Source organism: Aethalodelphis obliquidens, unplaced genomic scaffold (genome assembly GCF_003676395.1).
Source record: "Aethalodelphis obliquidens isolate GAN/ISIS:26980383/991018 unplaced genomic scaffold, ASM367639v1 scaffold10, whole genome shotgun sequence".
Taxonomy (NCBI): Eukaryota; Metazoa; Chordata; class Mammalia; order Artiodactyla; family Delphinidae; genus Aethalodelphis; species Aethalodelphis obliquidens.
In genome coordinates, this window is record NW_020837954.1 from 24,532,097 (window position 1) to 24,555,129 (window position 23,033).

Below are 23,033 nucleotides of genomic sequence, written 5' to 3' on the forward strand. Positions count from 1 at the left end.
ATAACATCGCCACTGTTAATTTTTCATAAAGCTAAAATTAAAAAGTAGAAAATTATTTATTGAGAAGGACATGATGTTCCTCATAAAACTGAAAAAAAAACCTTTACCATATTAGAAGATTCCTCTTTTGAAGCCAATTTCTGGAGAGACCTATGGAAACAAACAGAAAGAGAAGTCCACTACCCTATAAAAGGCATTCACTTACAAAGTCCCAAAACATTCCCATACCATACTCTTAGTTAATTATCGGCAATCCTACAAATTTTCAAATTTGGCAAAATTAGAAAAAATATAATCAAACTGCTCATCTCCTCACTTTAAAATATATTCTTAAATAGCTGACATGTATTGGACACTTACTATGTACCAGGCACTGCTAGATGCTTTACATTCATGTAACCTTCAAAACCCTATGAAGGGGGTACCATTCTCTTTTCACCAAGAAGAAAACTGAAGCTTAGACATAGAGTCACTTGCCCAAGGGCATACTCTAAGATTCAATACTGGTCTGACTCCTAAGCCTTTCCTAACTACTCCAATAATAAAGCTTTTATAGCTATGGTATTGTTTACCTGGTGATCAGTAAGACATTAAAGACTAACACATTTTTTTTTTAATGTAACTGCTTTTATTATTAGCATTTATAACCATTTACTTGTTTCTATTTTGACTTGTTTGGCCACTTTTATATATATTGTGTTTTTCTACCCTGGGTCCTGGGAATTTCTTGAGAGAGATCTACCCCCCTATCAAATGGTGAAAAGATAGTAAGCTCGAAGGACGATGGAGGGTAAAAGCACTGAAGTCAATCTTGGTATTATTTGTGTAAGGATTAACTCTTCATCACTCCCAACTTACAAAATAAAACTTAAAATTACAGTTTTTAAATTACCTTTGGGATTGAAGGTGGGACAAGTCAATGGAAGTATCAGGATAATGTAATGTCTCTTCCCCTTCATCCTTCATTTCACCAACAGGTTCCTGATGCTTTACCACCTCCTCAGATTCTCCTTCATCTTCAGAGCTTTCTTCCTGAATTAGTTCATTTAGCTCATCACCACCACTCTGAATAGTAATATCCCCTTGGTCAACCTGAGTCACAAGTTCCACTTCCACAGGAGTTTCATGTAATTCCTCTTTATCTTCTTCACTGCTACTGTCACCTCCATCTATTGAATTACCATAAGGAAAGTCAGAGTGCTATCACCACAACAAGGTTAGATGATTTCCTTGAAAACTTCATAAAAATATTCAACTCACTCCCTCTTTCTCCAAAAGATCACCAGAAAAATGCCTGATCCTCCCCAAAGGTTACTCTGACTTAGACAAAGGGATACTCTGTATCAGGAATTGTTTGGAATAAATTATCTCCAAGATCCTTTACTACAATAAATTTCTTAGACATTGCGACCATTTCTACAATGAAAACTATCGCTTGTCTTTGTTAAGTATTTCCAAAAAGGAGGAAAATAGAAGTAGTTACATAAATTCTGCCACTTTTATTATAATTTGCACATGAGAACTGAAATGAGATAAAACAAGTTACATAACTGGCACACAGCAAGTGTTCACACTTTTGCAAAAGGAACACCATCTAGTAGTAATAATATGGTCTAGTTACCTCACGTATAGAATAAGATGCCACCAACCATCTGACAAGGATGGTTGTGAGAATTCAATAAAAAATAATGTAAATAAAGTATACATGTCATGAACATGGTGAAAATTAAAAAAAAATAGAATTATGTACAATCGCAGTTGTAAGTGAAACAATGAACTATTACTCCTAAAAAGGAATGACTCTAGGAGATGTAAAAATAACTTAGAGGGCATACATTCCCTAGTTCCTTTAGGTAGGTAGGTAAATTTATTTCAGCAACCACAGCTGCTCTCTACTTGAAGCAAACACATTATTAAATCAAGCTAAATTCTCATAAGAAATTGTACTTGTTATAAACTCATCTTTGTATTGCTTCTAATTCCTAAACCCAAAAGTAAATGCTCACTTATATATACCCGAGTCTATCTCTGTTAAACACATTTATGTACTACTCATTAAATACTAGGGAAGTTTTATAATATAAACATATATTCAAGTATTAGTTATGGATCCAATTAAACACTTTATAATTCACTAGAATAAGTATATTTAACATTTCCAAAACCAAAATTCAATAAAGTTGACAGCAAGTTGGGGTTTTTTGGGAAATTTTAATTACCCCAAAAGAGACGATCTTCTAGGTAAGAATTTAGAAGCAAAACTAGACAACAGAAAACATTATAAGCTACTTTATTAAAATCTGTAAACTACCTAGTTGTTCCATTTCCTCTGATATGAGTTCACTTGTGCAAATCGCCAATGTCTCCATGTCTTCATCCTGCACTCTGACTTTTCGTTCACCCCGATGTCTCCAAATACAAGACTCATCTACCTATGGAAACAGTTCTTTTCACTGGTGGAACTTTAGGTTAAGACTAATGAAAATCAGAAAAAAAATAATGAAGAAGCTGAAGAGTACCTTAAAGAGGAAGCTAAACCCCATCATTAGATGTGAGGGAGGAAGGAAATTCTTTTTTCCTATGAAAGATAATGTACATAAATGTTTTAAAAATACTGTTTTCTCCATTTTATGCTTGTAAGATATCTGCCACAATGGTCACGTTTGTTCTGTCTTTTCTCTGTCATGAAGGAACACTTCCCATTTACAGAATCTGGCATTATATACAGGAATTAAGAAAGAAAAAATATGAATGCTTGCTCTCATCATCTGGGTTAGTCAGATCCTAAATAATCTATTTTTAGAAAAAAGGTCATGCTATACTTTCTTACCCTTATAAATGTAAACTATATGAAAGTACACTGTCATCAATAAAAATATATATGGAGATGACATGTCAAATGCTAAATTTGCCACACCACAGCAAAATTTTCCTTATTTAATAACAGACTTCATATATGAAGTTAGAATAATTAGTTTCTGTTCTGAGAATATTAGTAGATGGTCCTCAAACCTGTCTCCATAATCCACTGGCAAGTCATTACCTCTTATCATGAAGCTTCCTGTTGTCAAATATTCTCCAGTTGGTGCTGTTTTAGACACCTGAGGAACACAATAATACATTATACTCTTGTCTTAAGAAATATGTTTTTTAAATTTTCACCTGAGAAAGTAAAGCCATATTGAAGTAAAGAGTACTACGTCCTGAAAAGTTTATAATGTAGCAAAAATTCTTAACACTGAAGGGCTATCTCTTCAAAGATAGATATATCTTTGTTCGTAACAAAGAAAAGAAATAATGAAGGATACACTACATCAATCATTTTCAAATGCCATGGACTAGAGCCACAACTGTCCACATTTCCTCTAATGTGAGACATAATAAGAAGAACAAGGATAGTTTAATAAGCTCATCATAAAGGTATAAAACTATATTTACTATATTTATTACATTAAATCCTTTCCTGAGATACTTTTTTTTTTGGTAATGAAATAACCTTTCATCTTAGTAAATAAAGATAATAGCATATTTTTAAAAATATCTTCTAATTTGGCAAAATAGGAAGTGAGCAATATAACTCCACAATTTAAAAAAATTTTACACATCTGTGAAACACCCAAATCTGAGAGTATCTTTACTAGTAATAGTTATGTAAGGGATTAAAAGCACACTAAAAAAACCTATTCATAAAAGAATTAAAGCCACTTTTATAATAGTACCAAGGCAGAAAATATAATCCCAGAAGTGATATTAATTTCCTAAGGACACAATATCACAATGTAGCAGAAAATAATAAATATAAACAGATATAAAATGAAACTAAATCTAAGGGAGGATAATAGTATTGAACTCTTTTTACCTTGCTGTATAGCTTTAAGACTTTGTAAAAGTTTATCATTATCAATTATAATTCTTGAGAACGTGAAATGAATAGCAGTGTGAAGTCATATATGGAATGAAGTATCATCAAAAAATAGCATTAACTACAAAGAAGGACAATTACTAAAACCAAGTGTATAGAAAAAACCACTGGATATACCTACTTTACAGGAAGGGCCAAAGAGAATTCAGAAAATTTCAACAAAGGCGAACAGGAGAAAGACTTTTTAGGTCAGTAGGCCAGTCATAACTGGAACAGTCTTTATCCCATATAATTACATGGATCACTCTCAAATCTTACCTTTCCAGAAAGGCCTTCCCTGACACTACATTCAAAATGGTAGCCTCTATCACTCTCTATCCCCTTACTCTGCTTTAAAAATAAACTTTGTTACCTGCCACTACACATCTATTTTTCAACACCAAAATGTCAACTCCATCACAAGGTACTCTGTCTGCCTCATTCAATTCTATATCCTCACAATTTGGAACACAGTTGCTCTTACTAAATTAAGAAAAAGGACCACAGCCCTTATTACCTGATGATGGTACACCCACCAAGCACTAGTGATAACTCGTGCATCCCAAGCAGCACTGTAGCAAAGTGCCATCGTGCCAGCTTCAGTCAAGGTCCGAGGGGGAATTGGTTCTCCTGTAATAACAATACTAGAACGCTTCAGTACCGAAGTACAGACTTTCTAGAGCAAGACATGGAAACCACATGCAGCATAACAGGTTCACTCCTCTTATATTTTAAACAATAATACCACACTTTCATTTCAGTATTACAAGAAGTTACTATTTTTATTAAAAATGTATTTAGGGCTTCCCTGGTGGCGCAGTGGTTGAGAGTCCGCCTGCCGATGCAGGGGACACGGGTTCGTGCCCCAGTCCGGGAGGATCCCACGTGCCGCGGAGCGGCTGGGCCTGTGAGCCATGGCCGCTGAGCCTGCGCGTCCGGAGCCTGTGCTCCGCGGTGGGAGAAGCCCACGTACCGCAAAAAAAAAAAAAAAAAAAAAAAAAAAAATGTATTTAACAGGGCTTCCCTGGTGGTGCAGTGGTTAAGAATCTGCCTGCCAATGCAGGGAACACGGGTTTGATCCCTGGTCTGGGAAGATCCCACATGCCACGGAGCAACTAAGCCCATGCGCCACAACTAATGAGCCTGCGCTCTAGAGCCTGCAAGCCACAACTACTGAGCCTGTGTGCCAGAACTACTGAATCCCACACGCCTAGAGCCCATGCTCCACACAAGAGAAGCCACCGCAATGAGAAGCCCGCGCACTGCAATGAAGAGTAGCCCCCGCTCGCTGCAACTAGAGAAAGCCCGCGCACAGCAACAAAGACCCAACGCAGCCAAAAATAAATAAATTAAAAAAAGTTTTTAAAAAATGTATTTACACAGCAGGTTTTTAAATGGTCTAAGTAAATAAAACAAGTCAGAGAAGAAATATCCTCACTTTTATCAGTAATTCTAACTTCATTCCAGAAAGGATAATTTAGAAAAATCTGTTCAAAGGTTGAAGACTTCCAGAATTACTATATATTGCCTAATTTCTCAAAATGAAGAGCATATTAATATACCCCTACAGTAAGAATTCAAATATTTTAAAATTGGGATATAATTCACATACCATAAAATTCATTCTTTTAAAGTGTACAATTCAGTGGGTTTTAGTATAGTCATAAAGCTATGCAATCATTACCATTAATTTCAGAACATTTTCATCATCCCCAAAAGAAATCCTGTATCTATTAATAGTCACTTCATCTTCCCAGCTGCTGGCAATCACTAATCTACTTTCTGTCTCTACAGATTTGCCTATTTTGGAATTTCATATACATGGAATCATACATACCTGGCTTCTTTCACTTAGCATGTTTTCAAGGTTCATTCATGTGAGAGCATATGTCAGTACCTCATTTCTTCTTAAGTCTGAATAATATTCTATTATATGGATACACCACATTTTGTTTATTAATCAATGGATCGACATACAGGTTGTTTCCATTTCTTGGCTATTATAATGCTATTATGAATATCTGCAAATAAGTTTGGACATATGTTTTCAATTATCTTGGAATACCTAGGAGTGGAATTGCTGGGTCACATGGTAAAATCTATGTTTACCTTTTTCAGAAACTATGAAACTATTTCCTATAGCAGCTAGATCATTGTCCATTCCCACCTGCAGTGTATAAGGGTTCCAATCTCTCCACAACCTCAGTAACATGTTACTGTTTTTTTGTTTCTTTTGGCCGCCCTGTGTGGCTTGTGGGATTTTAGTTCCCCGACCAGGGATTGAACCCAAGCCCTTGGCAGTGACAGTGTGGAGTCCTAACCACTGGACCGCCAGGGAATTCCCACTGTCTGTTTTTTTATTTCAGCTATTCTTGTGGGTGTTAAGTGGTATTTCTCTGTGGTTTTGATTTGCATTTCCCTAACAGGCAAATGATGCTGAGCATCTTATCATGTGCTTGTTGGCCTTTTGTATCTTTGGAGAAATGTCTATTTCACATTTTAAAAATTTTGTTCATTTTAAAATTGCCTTTCTATTTTAGAGTCAGAAGAGTTCTAGAGTTCTTTGGATATTGGTCCTTTATCACATAAACGACTTGCAAATATTTCCTCCCATTCTGTGGACTGTCTTTTCACTTTCTTGATAGAGTCCTCTGAATTAAAGTTTTAATTTTGCTTAAGTCTGATTTGTTTTTTCTTCGGTTGCTTATGCTTATGGTGTCATATCTAAAAAATGACTTCCTGATCCAAGATTATGAAGTTTTTTTTACACCTTATTTTCTTCTAACAGTCTTATAGTTTTAGCTCTTAAATTTAGGTCTGATGCAATCTTTTTTTTTTTCGGTACGTGGGCCTCTCACTGTTGTGGCCTCTCCCGTTGCGGAGCAGTCTCCAGACGCGCAGGCTCAGCGGCCATGGCTCACGGGCCCAGCCACTCCGCGGCACGTGGGACCTTCCCAGACCGGGGCATGAACCTGCGTCCCCTGCATTGGCAGGCGGACTGTCAACCACTGCACCACCAGGGAAGTCCCTGCTTTTAATTTTTATAAATGGTATGAAGCAGGGGTCTAACTTCATTCTTTGGCACATGGATATTAGTTGCATCAGCCCTATTTGTTGAAAAAATTATTCTATCCCCATTGAATGGCCTTGGCACCCTTGCTGAAAATCAACTGACCATAAACAAGGAGTCTCAATTCTCTTCATTAATCTATCAGTCCATCCTCACACCAATATCACACTGTCCTGATACCACACTGACTGTTGTTTTGTAGGAGGTTTTGAAATCAGGTAGTGTGAGTCCTCCAATTTTGTTCTCCGTTTTCAAGAATGATTTGGCTAATCTGGGTACTCTGCATTTCCACATGAATTTCAGTATGAGCTTTGTCCATCTCTGCAAAAACAGGCAGCTGGAATTTTGAGAGGAACTGCACATATCTGTAGATTAATGTGGGAAGTACTGCCATCAGGACAATATAAGACTTCTAATTCATAAACACTGGAAGTGTTCCCCTTTATTTAGGTCTTCTTTAATTTCTTTCAATGATGTTTTGTAGTTCAGTGTGTATGTCTTGCATTTCTTTTTGGTAAATTTATTACTAAATATTTTATTCTTTTGTAATGCTGTTATAAGTGGATGTTTTATTAATTTCCTTTTAATACTGCTTATTGCTAGTATATAAAAATATAACTGACTTTTATATATTGACCTTATATCCTAGACATTGCTGAACTTATTAACTAATAATTTTTAGTAGATTGCTTAAGGTTTAAATATATAAGATTATGTCATTTGCAAACAGAGATAGTTTTATCTGTCCCTTACCAATTTGGATATTTTAAACTTTTTATTGCCTAATGGCCTACTTAGAACCTCCATACAATGTTGAGTAAAAGTGTGGCAAGAACAGATGTGCTTATCTTGTTCCTGATCTTGGGGGAAAAGCTGTCTTTCACCATTAAGCATGATTTTTAGCTGTGGATTTTTTCATAGATGTTCTTTACCAACTTGAGGAAGTTTCCATCTATTCTTAGTTTGTTGAGTGTTTTTATCACAAATGAGTACTGGATTATTACCAAAGGCTTTTTCTGCATCAGTTGAGATCATCATGTGGTTTTTGTCCTTTATTTTATTAATACACTGTATTACATTAATTTTCATATGTTAAACCAACTTTGCATTCCTGGGAATAAATCCCACTTTATCATGTGTATAATCCTTGTAATATGCTGCTGGATTCAGTTTCCTAATATTTTGTTGAGGACTTTTGTGTCTATATTCATAAATAATATTGGTCTGTAGTTTTCTTTCCTGTGATATCTTCATCTGGTTTTGTTATTAGGGTAATACCAGCCCTATAGAATGAGTTAGAAAGTTCCTCTCTCTTCTACCTTTTGGAAGTTTATGAAGGATTGATGTTCAGTCTTCTTTAAAAGTTCTGTAGACTTTAGGAATTTGAATCTTATTGTTTTGGTTAGTCTAGCTAAAGGTTTATCAGTTTTATCGATCTTTTCAAAGAACTAACTTTGGTTTTGTTGATTTTTCTCCACTGTCTTTCTATTCTGTTTTATTTCCACCCTAATCGTTACCATTTCCCTTCCTTTCCTTACTATGGGTTATCTGCTTTTCTTTTTCTACATCTTAATGTGTACAGTTTTGTTATTGATTTCAAATCATTCCTCTTTTTTATTATAGGTAGTACAGCTATAAATTTTTCTCTGAGCACTGCCTTAGGTGCATCTCATAAGTCTCAATAAATTTGTTTGCATTTCGTTCACCTCAAAGTATTTTCTAATACCCCCTGTGATTTCCTCTTTGATCCACTGGTTATTTTATGAGTGTGTTGTTTATTTCCACACATTTGTGAATTTTCTAAATTTTCTTCTATTAGTGGTTTCTAATTTCACTCCATTATGGTCGGAAAATTTACTTTATATGATTCATTAGTTTTAAATTAACTGAGACTTATTTTATAGACTATCAAATGGTCCACCCTGGAGAATGTTCCATGTGCACTTGAGAAGAATGAGTCATCTGGTGCTGTGAGGTAGAGTGTACTACAGATATGTGTAGAATCTAGGTAACTTGAGTGTTGTTCAACTCTTCTATTTCTTTGTTGATCTTATAGCTAGTTATTCTAGCCATGATTGAAAGTTAGGTATTGATATCTTGAACTACTATTATTAAATTGTTTATTTCTCCCTTCATGTATTCTATGGCTCTTTTGTTGGATGCATATATGTTTGTTTATTTATTATTTTATAAATTCATTTACTTATTTTTGGCTGTGTTGGGTCTTCGTTGCTGCACGCAGGCCTTCTCTAGTTGTGCAAGCAGGGGCTACTCTTCATCGCGGTGCGTGGGCTTCTCATTCCAGTGGCTTCTCTTGTTGCAGAGCACAGGCTCTAGGCATGCGGGCTTCAGTAGTTGTGGCACATGGACTCAGTAGTTGTGGCTCGCAGGCTCTAGAGCACAGGCTCAGAAGTTGTGGTGCACGGGCTTAGCTGCTCTGCGGCATGTGGGATCTTCCTGGACCAGGGCTTGAACCTGTGTTCCCTGTACTGGCAGGCGGATTCTTAACCACTGCACCACCAGGGAAGTTACAGATGCATATGTGCTTATAACTGTTACACCTTATTGATGGATTGACACTTTTATCATTATAAAGTGCCCTTCTTTATCTGTATTAGTGATTTTTCTCTTATACTAAAAATATTTTAAACCAAAGAATTAAAGTTATGAATCATAGAAAGAAATATATTACCTGTTGGATTCTTAATTACACAGCTAGTTGCTCCATGAAGGTCAGCATGTACATAAATGTCCCCTTTAAAACAAATAAGAAATAATACTTTAAGTCCTGTTTCTTTGTTTTTAAGTTGAAATTGTTTATTTACTTATTTTTTAATGGGTTCAAAATCCAAAAGGTATAAAAAGACATATAAAGAAAAGTCTATCTCCCACCCCTGGGAGATTTCTCATAGGCCTCCTCAGAGGAAAACAATGCTAATAAGGCAGATTACAAAAATAGTCACAGTTCTTCTCCCTCCCTCTATCCACACCTCTTTGCTCTATGACCTTGAAGCTTCTCCCATCAAGAGGTGGCGTCCACTTCCCCATCCCTCAAATGTGGGCCGACCCCTTGACCTGCCTTGGCCAGCAGAATGTGGCAGATGTGACCAAATGCCAGTTCCCAGCCTAGGCCTTGAGAGGTGCTGTATGCTTCCTCTTTTTCTCTCAGAAATTTGCTGAGTTACCATATAAGCAAGCCCAGGCTAGCCTGACGATGGGTGAGAGACACATAGAGATGAGTCATCCTAGCAAGTGCAAAGGTCCTGAGGACCATAGATGGTTGACAAATGTGACAAACAGCCAGGAAGCCAGACTGAAGGAAAGTAAGAAATGAGGCTAGAGAAGAAGTCAGGAGCCTTGTAAGCCACAATGAGGACTTCTAGTTTTATTCTGAAGTGTGTGATAGCAACAAATGAATAAATGAGCAAACAGATGAATGCAGGAATGAATGGTCAACTACGGAAAAGTAAAGTGCATGGTTTCTAACAGAAACAATGAGCAGCCATTGTTTGCCATGGATAGTTCATCTGAGATTTGAAACTCAAAGAGCAAAGCCCATACAGTTCCATGAAAGGCTCAGCTCACAATGCACAAAGTTAGAGAAGACAGAGACCAAGTCCTGGGTACCATGTAACCTAACCCTGTTGCTTTCTTTCCTGGCTCTGGATCCTCAAAGGACATCAGATTAGCTCTGATACTGATTATTGATTTCTGATACTCACACTGAGGGTTCAGCCACAGTGAAGTGGTGGTTATCAGCAAACAAAAAAAAATGAGAGGGGCTTCCCTGCTGGCGCAGTGGTTGAGAGTCCGCCTGCCGATGCAGGGGACGCGGGTTCATGCCCCGGTCCGCGAAGACCCCACATGCCGCAGAGCGGCTGGGCCCGTGAGCCATGGTCGCTGAGACTGCGCGTCCGGAGCCTTTGCTCCGCAACGGGAGAGGCCACAACAGTGAGAGGCCCACGTACCGCAAAACAAAACAAAACAACAACAAAAAAACGAGAGGCCTTACAACACAGCACTTAAGTCCTGCTTCTAAAAGTGAAAAACGGTTACAAACTTCAGCACTGAAAAATTAAGCTTTTAAAAATCTGATCTACAATGACTTTGGAGGATTGAAAGCTATTTTCTTAATGCAGTAGAAAATCAAAAATCTAATACTACAGATTAGCTCGGCATTACTACTTTAGGGATATTCACTTAAAATGTGAATCAAGTGTCAAAGCACATATTCAACAAACCATAAACCATGAAATTCTTTCTACCAATTAAATCTGTCAAACAAAGGAGTACAAGATAAAAATCTACACCTAATATTGAGATAACCAATCCAGTTACTTAAAAGAAAATTCTTCAGAATTTTAATCTTACCTACCTGGTGTCAAGTATCTTTTCACAATTATTTCATTCTGTTGCTGATCTCGTCCACCAATAATTAGATAGTTCTCTGAGCTAATGAACCAGAGGAATTTCTCAAACCTATCAAATTTTAAAGAAAAAAGTTAACATTTCTTTCCCTTCATAGTTGCCTGAATTCACACCCTTTTAACAAACAAAATAAAACAGAAAGCTCTCCTATCTGTGAAGGTTAAGACAACTTGATGGCTTAATTTCTTAAGACATCAAGCTGAATTTTACTGAAAACTTGCAATGCAAATTGCCCTAGGATATTCTTAAGACAGTCTCAGTAGAAAACAATTCAATTTTATGCTTAAAAAATATGTTCTCTCTTTATTTCCCTCCCATATAGACAGCCTTCTTAAACTGACGTTATAACAATGAATTACAAAAAGCAAAAGCATAAAATGTCACATGGTCCCTAGGTTTAGTTTTCTTTCAGTGGGGCACTGGATAGGCTTTGGGACCACCGATGAGAAAGAAAAGCTGTTTTCCCATTCTGTCTTCAATTAATCAACTGAATGTTACATGTATGATATTCTTTACAGTTTAAAACCAAAAATTGCTGTCAGAAGTGTAAAATTATAACTTTTCTCAAGAAACAAATTAACTTGGGTTTTCATGATTAATACATACCACCACAATAAAAAGTAAAGAGTGTATATTTGTATGACATCTAGAAAATGAGATGCACATAAATATTTCCTATTTTACATATGACTCATAAGATAATTTTTTTATGATTTAACCTAGAATTTTAAAATTTCTGGTTAAAGATGATAGATTGAGCACAGGCATTAAATGAAACTTCCTCATAGCTCCCAAAATATAATAGCAAAAGGACTCTATTCCTATTTTCTAATCTGATTTTTTATTGAGTAATACATATACATGGTTCAAAAAATGTTTTAATTACATAAAAAAGTATAGTGAGAGATCCTACATCTCTTCAGTTCCCACAGCTACTACTAACCAATTGGCCATTAGCTTCCTGTACCCTCTCCAGAGTTTCTTTATACATACAAAAGCTAAAATAAAATGCTTATTCTAAACCTTTTCTCTTTTTCAGACACAACACACTGTTCTGCATATTTTTTTCTTTTTTCACTTAAAAATATATTTTCCTCATTGCTGAATGGATGTACTATACTGATTTAACCACTTCCCTATTGATGGTAAAGAGGTTTGCAAAAAGACATAAACCCAAAAGGACAAAAAGAATGTGAAAGATAAATCAAGGATGTATTTTGTAATCATCCTAGCAGAGGAACACATAACTAACTAACAGGCCAAAAAAAAAAAAGCCAACTAATCAAAATAAAGCAACAAGGAAGACAAAAAAGAACACAGAACAAATAAGACACACTGAAAGCTAGCAGTAAGATGGTTAGATTTAAACCCAAATATATCAGAAATTATATTAAATATAAATGTAGTCAATTCTCCAGGTAAAATGCAAAGACTGTCAGACTGGGAAAAAAACAATGATATATACTCCTTTAAAATATAAGGATATAAAAAGGTTCAAATATAATGATGGAAAAAGATAATACCATGCAAATACTAACCAAAAAACAGTTTATACAGTTTTAACATCTCACACAGATGGAAAAAATAGATATAAAAGGACATTTCATTAAAATTAATAAAAGGCTCAATTCACTGAGATGATATAACAGTTCCATATTTGTATCACCTAATTACATAGCCTCACATATATAAAGCAAAAGTTCAGAAGTAAAAGGAGAAACAGATAATCCAAACCGTATGATATTTAACACACTTCTCTCAGTAACTGGGAAAACAAGCATTAAAAAGAGAATTATAAAGGTGCCAAAGATTCGAACAACATGATTGATAAACATGACCTGATATTTAGAGAAATGCACTCAGTAACTGTAGAAAAGCCACTATTTTCAACTATATATGAAACATTTATAAATAAAGCTGCCCATAAATAGACTGGGCCATAAAGCAAGTTTCAACAACAAACACCAAATGACTGAGATAATTCAGAATGTCACCTCTTTTACGCAAATAAAGCTAAAAATCAGTAACAAAAAGTAACCAAAAACCCCCATGTGTTTGGACAGTAATACATATACTTCTAAATAATGCATGGGTGAAGAAATCACCATGGAAATTAGAATATATCTTGACATGAAAGATAATGAAAATCCTAAACAACAGAACTTTTTAGATACAGTTAAAGCCATGCTGAGGGAAAATCACTGCCTTACATATATTAGAAAAGAGGCCGGGGGAAAGGGGAAATCAATGAACTAAGCTTCTGTCTCAAGAAATCAGAAAGGAAAATGCAAATAAATCCCAAAGAAAAGTAGAAGGATGAAAATAATTATTAAAATAGAAGGCACATATATAATACTGGAGATCAATAGTCAAAAACTGGTTCTTTAATGATATTACTACTACTGAAGATCCTCTGGTCAGATTAATCAAGAAAGAGAGAAGGCACAAATAATTCTTGAATGAAAAGGGAGAAGTAATTAATGATTCTAGGGATGTTAAAAACTTAAGTGGAGGGACCTCCCTGGTGGTCTAGTGGTTAAGACTCCATGCTTCCACTGCAGAGGGAACGGGTTTGATCCCTGGTCAGGGAACTAAGATCCCACATGCCACGCGGCGTGGCCAAAAAAAAAAAAAAAAGTTAAGTGGAATATTATAAACTTTTTGCCAATAAATTTCAAACTTTGGACAAAACAGACAAAGTCTTAGAAAAACATTGCTAACCAAAACTAGAAAATCTGAGTAGTCCTTTTATCTACTAAAGAATTTGAATCTGTAATGAAAAACTTTCCCATAAAGAAAACTCCAGGTGACTTCCATCAACATTTAAGGACAATTGATAAAGGAACACTTTCCAGTTTGTTTTATGAGATAATATAACCTTGTACCAACAGTTAACAAAAACATTATGAGAAATGAAAATTACAGGTCAATCATATTCATCAATAGAGATGTTAGAGAGAGAAAGAAAAAAGCAACAAAATTTTGAAAGCTGGAAAATAAATGAACAAGTGAGCAGACTCAAGAAGCTGAATCCTGAGCTGACGGTGCAAAAAACCAAGAGACTAATCGACTTACACTGTATGACCCATAAAGAGCACAGATACTGCTAGAAATAGGGTTTAAGATGAGGTTTAAAAACAGAAGAACTGGCTGAAAATCTTATCAAGAAGTAAGCACTTCCCTAGATCTTTCCAGCTCGGAACATGGTGGTAACTGCCCCTTCAACACTCTAACAGAAAGTCAGAAATTAATTCTTTAAAAGGGTACAAAGAGGATCTCTGGACTAGGGGAAACGTATCACAGTTGTAAGTAGGGGTAATATATGTAAAATAGGGCAATTAAGTAAATGTATGAAATACTGGATACTAAGACTCTCCAGCTTATTATTTCCACCGAGCTCCCAAAATGGTGATAGCCAGGTCTTCACTTTACAAATAGAAGAGAAAGAAGCTTTTGTGGGAAATGAGACCAGCCGAAAAGGCAAAAAGCTAAAGACTTCAAGAGTTCCACAGATGGCCCACACAGATCATTTTACAAGTCCAACAACCCACAAAGAACTTCCAATCACCATTTTAATGTTCTGCTATACAAAGTGAGTAGACAGTCAAGGATCACCAGACATACACAAGTGAACGCTGGAGACAAAACCAACAAATAGAAAAAAGAAACTTGGAGAAGACAGACCTGCAAGAAAAGGATACTAAATAAAATGTAATACATCAAAACTATTCTCAGTTATAAAGAAACTAGAGCAGTAAGTTTTTTTAAAGTAACATTCAAAAAACCAAAAACAGCTTAAAATTAAAACATGATAGGAAGAAATAAAAGATTAAAAAATTCAATGGAAGGATTGAAAGATAAAGTTGAGAAAATCTCAGAATATAGAACAAAAAGTTGAAAAACAGAAAATGCAATGCAATAGGACTGCTAAGGGGGGGAGGGGTCCCATAAGTAAAACATGAGACTTCTGGAAAGAAAGAAAAAGAAAACAAAACAAAAAAAGACAGAAGGTAGGTAATTTTCTAAGAAATAGTTCAAGAAAATTTCTCCAAACCACGTTTCCAATTTAAAAGGCCCGCAAAGTATCCAGCGTAATGGATAAAAACATCATCACCAACCTATATTCCTGTGAAATTCTGGAAAACTGAGAGGAAGAAAAAAAAGATCTAGAAGCTTACAGAAAGGCAAAAACAAGTTTCCTATTAAAACAGCAACTATCAAAATGACAGAAAACTCAAGATCAAGCCTGGAAGTTAATACAATGGACAATGCCTTTTTAAAAGTCTGAGGGAAACATATTTTCAAATTAGAATTCTATACCTATCCAAACTCTTATGAGTAAAATAATTTTTTTATACATTGGACACCTCAAAAACTTTAACTTCTACATACCCCTTTTCATGAAGCTTCTAGAGCACATAGTCCATAACCAAAGAAAAAGGAAGTCTGAGATTCAGGACAGAAGATACAACACAGAGAGAGGTTACAGAGAAGTTCCAGGATAATAAAAAAAAAGAGATCTTAAAATGCTTACAGTAACCAATCTAGAACAAAGTAGGTCAAAAAGCTCCAGGAAAGACTTCTGCAAGAAGATGATACTGATAAAATTCCAATATGTTTGAACACACTTGGAAGCAAATTTGGACATGGCTAATAACAAGAACAAAAATAAAAAGAAAGCAAATGAAACAATTATTAACTTCAGGGAAGATAAAATACTGAGCAGGAAAGGAAAACAGAATACTATATGATCCAGCTCTGATTACAACTTAAATATTCATAATAATGTTAACACAGAACATCACTCTTGACAAAATTATGCTGTAAGTATACTGAGAAGCCAGGTGATGTGTGTGTATGTAACGGAGCACAAATGGAAAGAATAAAATCTTCACTTTCCAAGGTGGGAAGTTATTAATAGAGTGTAAAACAGAAAAATTAAGAAGCAGCAATATATTACTAAGAGAAATGGAGGTATATATCAAAAGATTCAGCTAAAAGAGCTAAAAGTTTCCTTGGGAGAGGAGGCAATAGGAGTAGGGATAAAAGTTTGCGGGGTTACTGGTTTTTTAACAAGCTTTGTAGAACTGCTTGATTTTCTAAATAATGTGCATGTATAATTTTGATAGAAAGAAAAAATGTATTTTAAAAAGGTAGAATACTTACCAATATATTTTTCTTGCTTTTTGAATAGAGGTAACTGTCTGGACTTCTTTTAAGGTTTGCTTTGTTTTCTTTTCTGCTGATTTGAACGCCTATTCATAAGAAAAGAGTTTTTAAGTAATCTGTTGAAAATTTACTTAAATAACACCAAGTAAATGACAGGGGAAGAAATGGGTTTTTAAATGTCACAAATGGCACTATCTATACACACACACCATACACACATGAAAGTAATAAAATGGGGACTTTCCTGGTGGTGCAGTGGTTAAGAATCCGCCTGCCAATGCAGGGGACACGGGTTCGATCCCTGGTCCAGGAAGATCCCACATGCTGTGGAACCACTAAGCCTGTGCACCACAACTACTGAGCCTGTGCTCTAGAGTCCGCAAGCCACAACTACTGAGCCCACACAACAACTACTGAGGCCCGTGCGCCTAGAGCCCATGCTCCACAACAAGAGAAGCCACCACGATGAGAAGCCCACGCACCGCAACGAAGAGTAGCCCCCACTCGCCACAACTAGAGAAAGCACATCAATGACGACCCAACACAGCCATAAATAAATAAATTTATTTTTTAAAAAGTAATAAAATGAAGAAATTTTGGCCTTAAATATTAAAATGATTTGTATACAAGTATCTGCTCAAGACCTACAATGAAAAAGAGTTCATCTGTTTACCATATACTCAGTGCAACCATATAATAGGCTTTGGGCTAGATGTCAGAGACACACAATGAACAAGACAAAGTTTCTACTTCCTACCCCACTGGGGTCTAGGAGAAGAGACATATATAAAACACATAATTATTCAAATAAACATGGTAAATGTTTCAAAGGATGCTATGAGAGTATAACAAGGGAACCTAATTTATAACTGATTATGGTCAAAGAAGGTATTTCTGAGGAAATGGCATTTAGGCTGAAGCCTGAAGGATTAATGGAATTATCAAGGCAAAGAATACAAAGAGCACTGTAAGCAGAAGGAAAAGGCCAGCTTGACCAGCAAGTATGATCATAGGGTAAATGAGGTTGGAGAGGCAGATAGAGAGCTAAGTCATGAAGACCACTCATTTAACAGATACTAATGTGACTATGTTTCAGGCAATATTCTAGGGACTGGGACACAGCAATGAATAAAACAGATAAAGATCCTACTTTCATGCAATCTACATTCTAGAGGGAAGACAGATAAACATATGTTGGGTTGGGTGTTTTTAAAAAAGAAAAACAAGAGTGAAAAGGAAGTGATTGAGGTAGTTTTATTTTCACTACGAGTGGTCAAGAAAGGCCGCTCTGATAGTCTTAAGTAGACACATGAATGATGAGGGGGATCAAACCATGAAAAATCTGAGGGGAGAACATTCTTGGCAGAAAGAGCAAGTGCAAAGGCCCTGAGAAGGCAGTATGGGCCACTGATGTAGGAATAGCTTAAGATCCCACTGTGGCTGGAAACAGTGTGTAACAAGGGGAGTGTGGGTGATGTGATCAGAGGGAAGCAGATAGGCCTCCCTACCTGATCCAGGCTTTAAGGTGTCTTGAGTAAGATGGGAAGAAACTGGAAGATGTTGAACAGAGAGAAATGACTTCATTTTTTATTTAAAATGATTGACTGGATATGAGAAGAGTCCAGGATGACTCCAACATTTTTAACTTGAGCAAAAAAGGGATAATTACTGAGATAGAGACCTGGGGAAGAGAGGGTTAGGGGAGAAAATAAATACTGGAAATGCAAACATTTACAGCAAAATTAAGTTTGAAAGGTATTTCTGAATTTGAAAACCTCATTTAAAGAGAAGAAATAATTAAGTCCATTAAATTAATAAAGCAGAGAAAAACAATTAACATTCATTCTAAGAAATATTAAGTACCTTCTCAGCAGCTTCAACAGTCTTCTGTGTTTTCTTAGCAGCATATCTCTTGTGATCATAATACCTAGAAAAATATATCTTTTAATTTTAGATAAAATCTTTATTCTTTAGTTTCCTATTTATGTTATTTCTAATTTTACAGACTCACAAATCATCAAGAACAACTTTAAATACTTTTAAAAAAGTATTTCACCTCAAAGAATATACAGTCAAAATAATGATAGTTCTTATCCTTAATACCCTAACAGATTTATTGCAGATAATATTATACCTAAAATTTATACTTATGGGAATTCCCTGGTGGTCCAGTGGTTAGGAGTCTGTGCTTCCAATGCAGGGGGCACGGGTTCAAATGCTGCTCAGGGAACTAAGACCCCACATGCCATGCAGCGTGGCAAATAAATAAAATAAAATAAATACTTAAATTTATGACTTACTTTTTGGCATTGGCATATGCTGACAAGCTGAGATCAACATCAACAAGCAATGGCCTATTTTTCTGAGGCTTCTGCAGTTGTTTATTCTTTTGCTTTTTCTTTTTTCCTTTTGGTGGTTCGGTTTCATTTTTCTCAGTACTGACGTCACCATCAACATCATCATCTTCCTCCTCTGATAACAAGTATGGATTTCTATTAAAAATATTCAATAGTATTTCACTAATGTCAATGACATCCCTTTTTTATTTTCAATTTTTTTCTCAAGGAAATTATAAATGGTTTACGGTACTTAAATAGCTGCATTATTTTAATGTAAATTAATATTTTTCTGTATTTTCAAAGACAAATTTCCAAATAAAAAAAACTTCAATGAATACAGTGAAAAATTAAATAGCAAAGTAAAGACAAACACTAACTGCTTAACTAAGAATCAAACTTACCTTAGCAGCATTGTAACATGATTTGTTTGTAGTTTTAATTCTTTGATTGCATTTGCAACAGGGTCTCCTTGAGCTTGGGCTTCTTTCACAATTAACCCAATTTCTGTCCAGTCTATCTGGTTGGCTAAAGCACTTCGAACAACCTGAATGGCTCTGTCAACTATTTGTAGGTTCATTTCTATAAGCTCTCCTTTAAGTTTGTCTATTTCCTTATGAAATAAACCAAAAACATGTGTTACAATGCCAAAGTTACCATTTTTGAAAAAGTATCTGAAAAAGCTAAACATAATACCTGAGCCTGCTGAAGAGCTTCTAATCTGTTTTCATGATCCTTTCGGACATTATCTAATTTCTTCAATGCTTGTTTTTCCTTTTGTTAACAAAACAGAGTTTTTAAAAATTAGATTTCTTCTACCTTCTGTACCTTCTCTCTTTTACCTCCTGAAACTCACTATCCCACCCCTACTTCTGCCCCCTCAATGTTGTTACCTAACTAGCTAAAGTTCCCCATAGTCCATCTCCCCAGGTCTATCCTACCCCAAAGTGTTTCATGCTCCAAAATTACCTCTCCTGACCATCTACATCCCATTCCCTATACAGGAAGGTATTTTGATTACAGGTTACATTGTATGTAAGATATGCCCTACTGCCCTTGCATTATTCAAGCAGGCAGAATTCAAGACATTTTTCCCTATGACATTAAAGTTTGGGGGAGTGCATTTTTAGCATTAATTCCTAAAATAGCTTCCTTTTATTTTATTGCTGCTTTTAATTTTCTCAGCCTTATTTCTAGTATTTTACAGAGTATTCTTCTTCCTAAATTAACAACACAAAGGCTCATGGCAGTTATGTGAACTTTTATATAGTCAGCCCTCCGTACCTGCAGATACAAAACCTGCAGATATGGGAGGCTAACTATATTCCCTGTACTACACCATTTTATATAAGGGACTTGAATATCCTTGGATTTTGGTACCCACAGGGGCTCCTGCAACAATCCACTGCAGACACCGAGGGAGGGCTGTATAGCATTCTATCACACGGAACTTACATATTAAGGTTACTGATGTGGGGCTAATTTTGTAACACTAGTAATAGCATCACCAATTAGTGAATGTTTGCATGCTGGATGTAATATTAAAAATATTTAAGTTATAAGAATAGTGACTATTAAAAGAACACACAGTGATTACTAAAATAATTCACGGGTATTTTGATGTACATGGGGTTCAATGTTACTCTTAAATATCTGTTTACTTACTAAAGTGCTGCCACCATGTGGCAATCACACTATGTAACTCATGTGACCCACTTGCTTTGAAATTCCGCTCTTGTTAATTTTTTTACAACCAAGGTGGGGAGGATACAGAGATTCACATAATTTCAAGTTTTTGCACACATATTTTAAGATTCGATGAATATTTCTGAAAAATCGAATCAAGCGTGACTTTGGCCATTTTCTAAAACTGTTCTGCAGTAAAAGCTCCCCAAACATGGTCAAATGAGCTGGGAAAACAAAACACAGCATATTAAACCCTCCTTGTGGAGTCATGATACATGCAAAGCATATTAAAGACCTAGTTCAAAAGCCCACTTTAAAAAAGAAAACAGTTTAATGATAAACAAATATATACTTATTTGTATAGAGAAAACTATTCCCTCTCCTTTGGCCTATTTAAAAATCTCCTCTTTGAAACACTATTCCCTTTACAGCAAAGTTTGAGAAGCTCTGGGTTGTTGTAATAAAGCAAATTATACCAGTGAATAAATAACAGGCCTCCTTCCCACTGTATTTTCTGGTTTAGAGAATATTTGATATTCTAATGGAGCAAATGAACGTATTTTTTTTTAAACACTGATAGTTCCCCTGGACCTTTATTAATATACCAAGAGATCAGGGCATTCCCAAACTACTTCTAAAAGGCTGCCCATTCCTGTATGAGAGCATCACCTACCCAGCAAACCACACTCAAGGCTAGCTGGTTTATATAAATGTTTTTAATAACACCATACCTGTTGTAAAGCTTTTAAATCTATTTTCTGACCTTCTATCTTGGAATAAAATTCATCTACGGCCTTATCAAAAGAAGAAAAAGACAATCAACTAGCTGGAAAAAAACCACACAAACACGGTCTCTGCTTCAACTTGCATACACAGAATTTTAGGGTCCATTTTGTTTCATAACACCACTCAAAGAACTTAAGTAGATTTCCAGTAAATGTATTATATAGCTAAGCAGTCAGGAATCAAATTAAGTTCAAATCTTTGGTCCTTCATCTTGAAATAAAGAAACAACAAACATTTCCACTAGTTTGTATCTGTGACTGCACTGGTTTTTAATGTCCAGATTCATAATGATTGTAAAGCAGAAATATTTTCAATTTCTCAATCAAAGCAAATTGATATTAATTTAACAACTCACATCATGCTAACTGGTCAAAAAATAGAATCAGAAAACCCACCTTGTCAAATGATTCAAATTCTATATATGGACATTGTGAATGTTGAGAAAACAAGAAAGGATGAAATTCCTCATACCTGTAAAACATATTTACCAAGAACATCAATAGGGACTTCCCTGGTGGTGCAGTGGTTAAGAATCCGCCTGCCAATGCAGGGGACACGGGTTCGATCCCTGGTCCGGGAAGATCCCACATGCCACATAACAACTAAGGCTGTGCACCACAACTACTGAGCCTGCGCTCTGGAGCCTGCGAGACACAACTAATGAGCCCGTGTGCCACAACTACTGAAGCCCGCACACCTAGAGCCCGTGCTCCGCAACAAGAGAAGCCACCGGAATGAGTAGCCCACACACCGCCACAAAGAGTAGCCCCCACTTGCCGCAACTAGAGAAAGCCCACGCACAGCAACAAAGACCCAATGCAGCCAAAAATAAATAAATCTATTTAAAAAAAAAGAAAAAGAAAAAGAAAGGAACATTAATAAACACCCAAAGCAAATCGATCCATGCCTACACACTTACGTGAGTATGTCTTCGGTTGGTTTATCTACTTCTAGGCTTGGTTTTATTTCTCTTTTCTGAATGATATACCCCTACAAAAATCCAACATTAAAACTAATTTCCATTCATAATTAGCAGATTTACTTTCCTTGAATGATATTAATTTTATTAACTTACAAAATTATTCTAGTTATAAACAATCAGCATTTGTCTACTGATTGTATTTCTCAAAGTGATGTTTTTAAGACTCAGTAAGTACGATCAGAAAATACTGACTTATTCATATGAACAAGAAAAAAACAGGGAATAAAGAAAATGAAAACTAATGATTTGATAAAGTGGTGAGATTATACATGTGCATTTTGCTTTTTTCTTTCCATTTTTCAGATGTTCTGCAACTTAAAAAAGCCAAAAGCACTTTACTTCCAGCAGAAAAATCTTTGGTTCACTTTGCCGGTAGGAAATGTTAATTCATTTTAGTAACTGGATGCAGGGTATATTTGGAGTGAATTTAGCTGTAATTAATCAGAACTTTTCCTGAACGTTTTTTGTAAGTAAAGTTATATACTTTGAATAGGGAAGAAAAACAAGATATGAGGTAACCCAGAGAATATTTAATAATTAAAAAGATGTTAATCAGTAAATTTTTGGAAAGTGCTGGCAAATTAAGATGTGCTTCTCTATCTTAAATCAACCTAAGAGGAAATATTTTCAAATTCCTCAACTTTTCAGGAGTGCCAATATTGTCTTGACCCAGTA

General features: G+C 35.6%; 1 protein-coding gene across 4 annotated transcripts in view; it reads right to left on the reverse strand.

The window, feature by feature from the left end:
• NEMF (nuclear export mediator factor) overlaps positions 1–23,033 on the reverse strand; it is a 52,705-nt gene that overhangs the window by 11,444 nt on the left and 18,228 nt on the right. For all 4 annotated transcript variants that reach the window (XM_027111171.1, XM_027111169.1, XM_027111170.1 and 1 more), the window contains 16 exons: positions 22,296–22,366; positions 21,772–21,847; positions 21,322–21,384; positions 19,601–19,678; positions 19,309–19,517; positions 18,869–19,060; positions 18,432–18,495; positions 16,566–16,654; positions 11,347–11,450; positions 9,664–9,726; positions 4,419–4,531; positions 3,044–3,101; positions 2,520–2,578; positions 2,312–2,432; positions 893–1,169; positions 108–150 (listed from right to left, as the gene is read on the reverse strand). In XM_027111171.1, the coding sequence (XP_026966972.1) occupies positions 108–150; positions 893–1,169; positions 2,312–2,432; positions 2,520–2,578; positions 3,044–3,101; positions 4,419–4,531; positions 9,664–9,726; positions 11,347–11,450; positions 16,566–16,654; positions 18,432–18,495; positions 18,869–19,060; positions 19,309–19,517; positions 19,601–19,678; positions 21,322–21,384; positions 21,772–21,847; positions 22,296–22,366 (1,680 nt within the window). The remainder of the gene's footprint in view (positions 1–107; positions 151–892; positions 1,170–2,311; positions 2,433–2,519; positions 2,579–3,043; positions 3,102–4,418; positions 4,532–9,663; positions 9,727–11,346; positions 11,451–16,565; positions 16,655–18,431; positions 18,496–18,868; positions 19,061–19,308; positions 19,518–19,600; positions 19,679–21,321; positions 21,385–21,771; positions 21,848–22,295; positions 22,367–23,033) is intronic.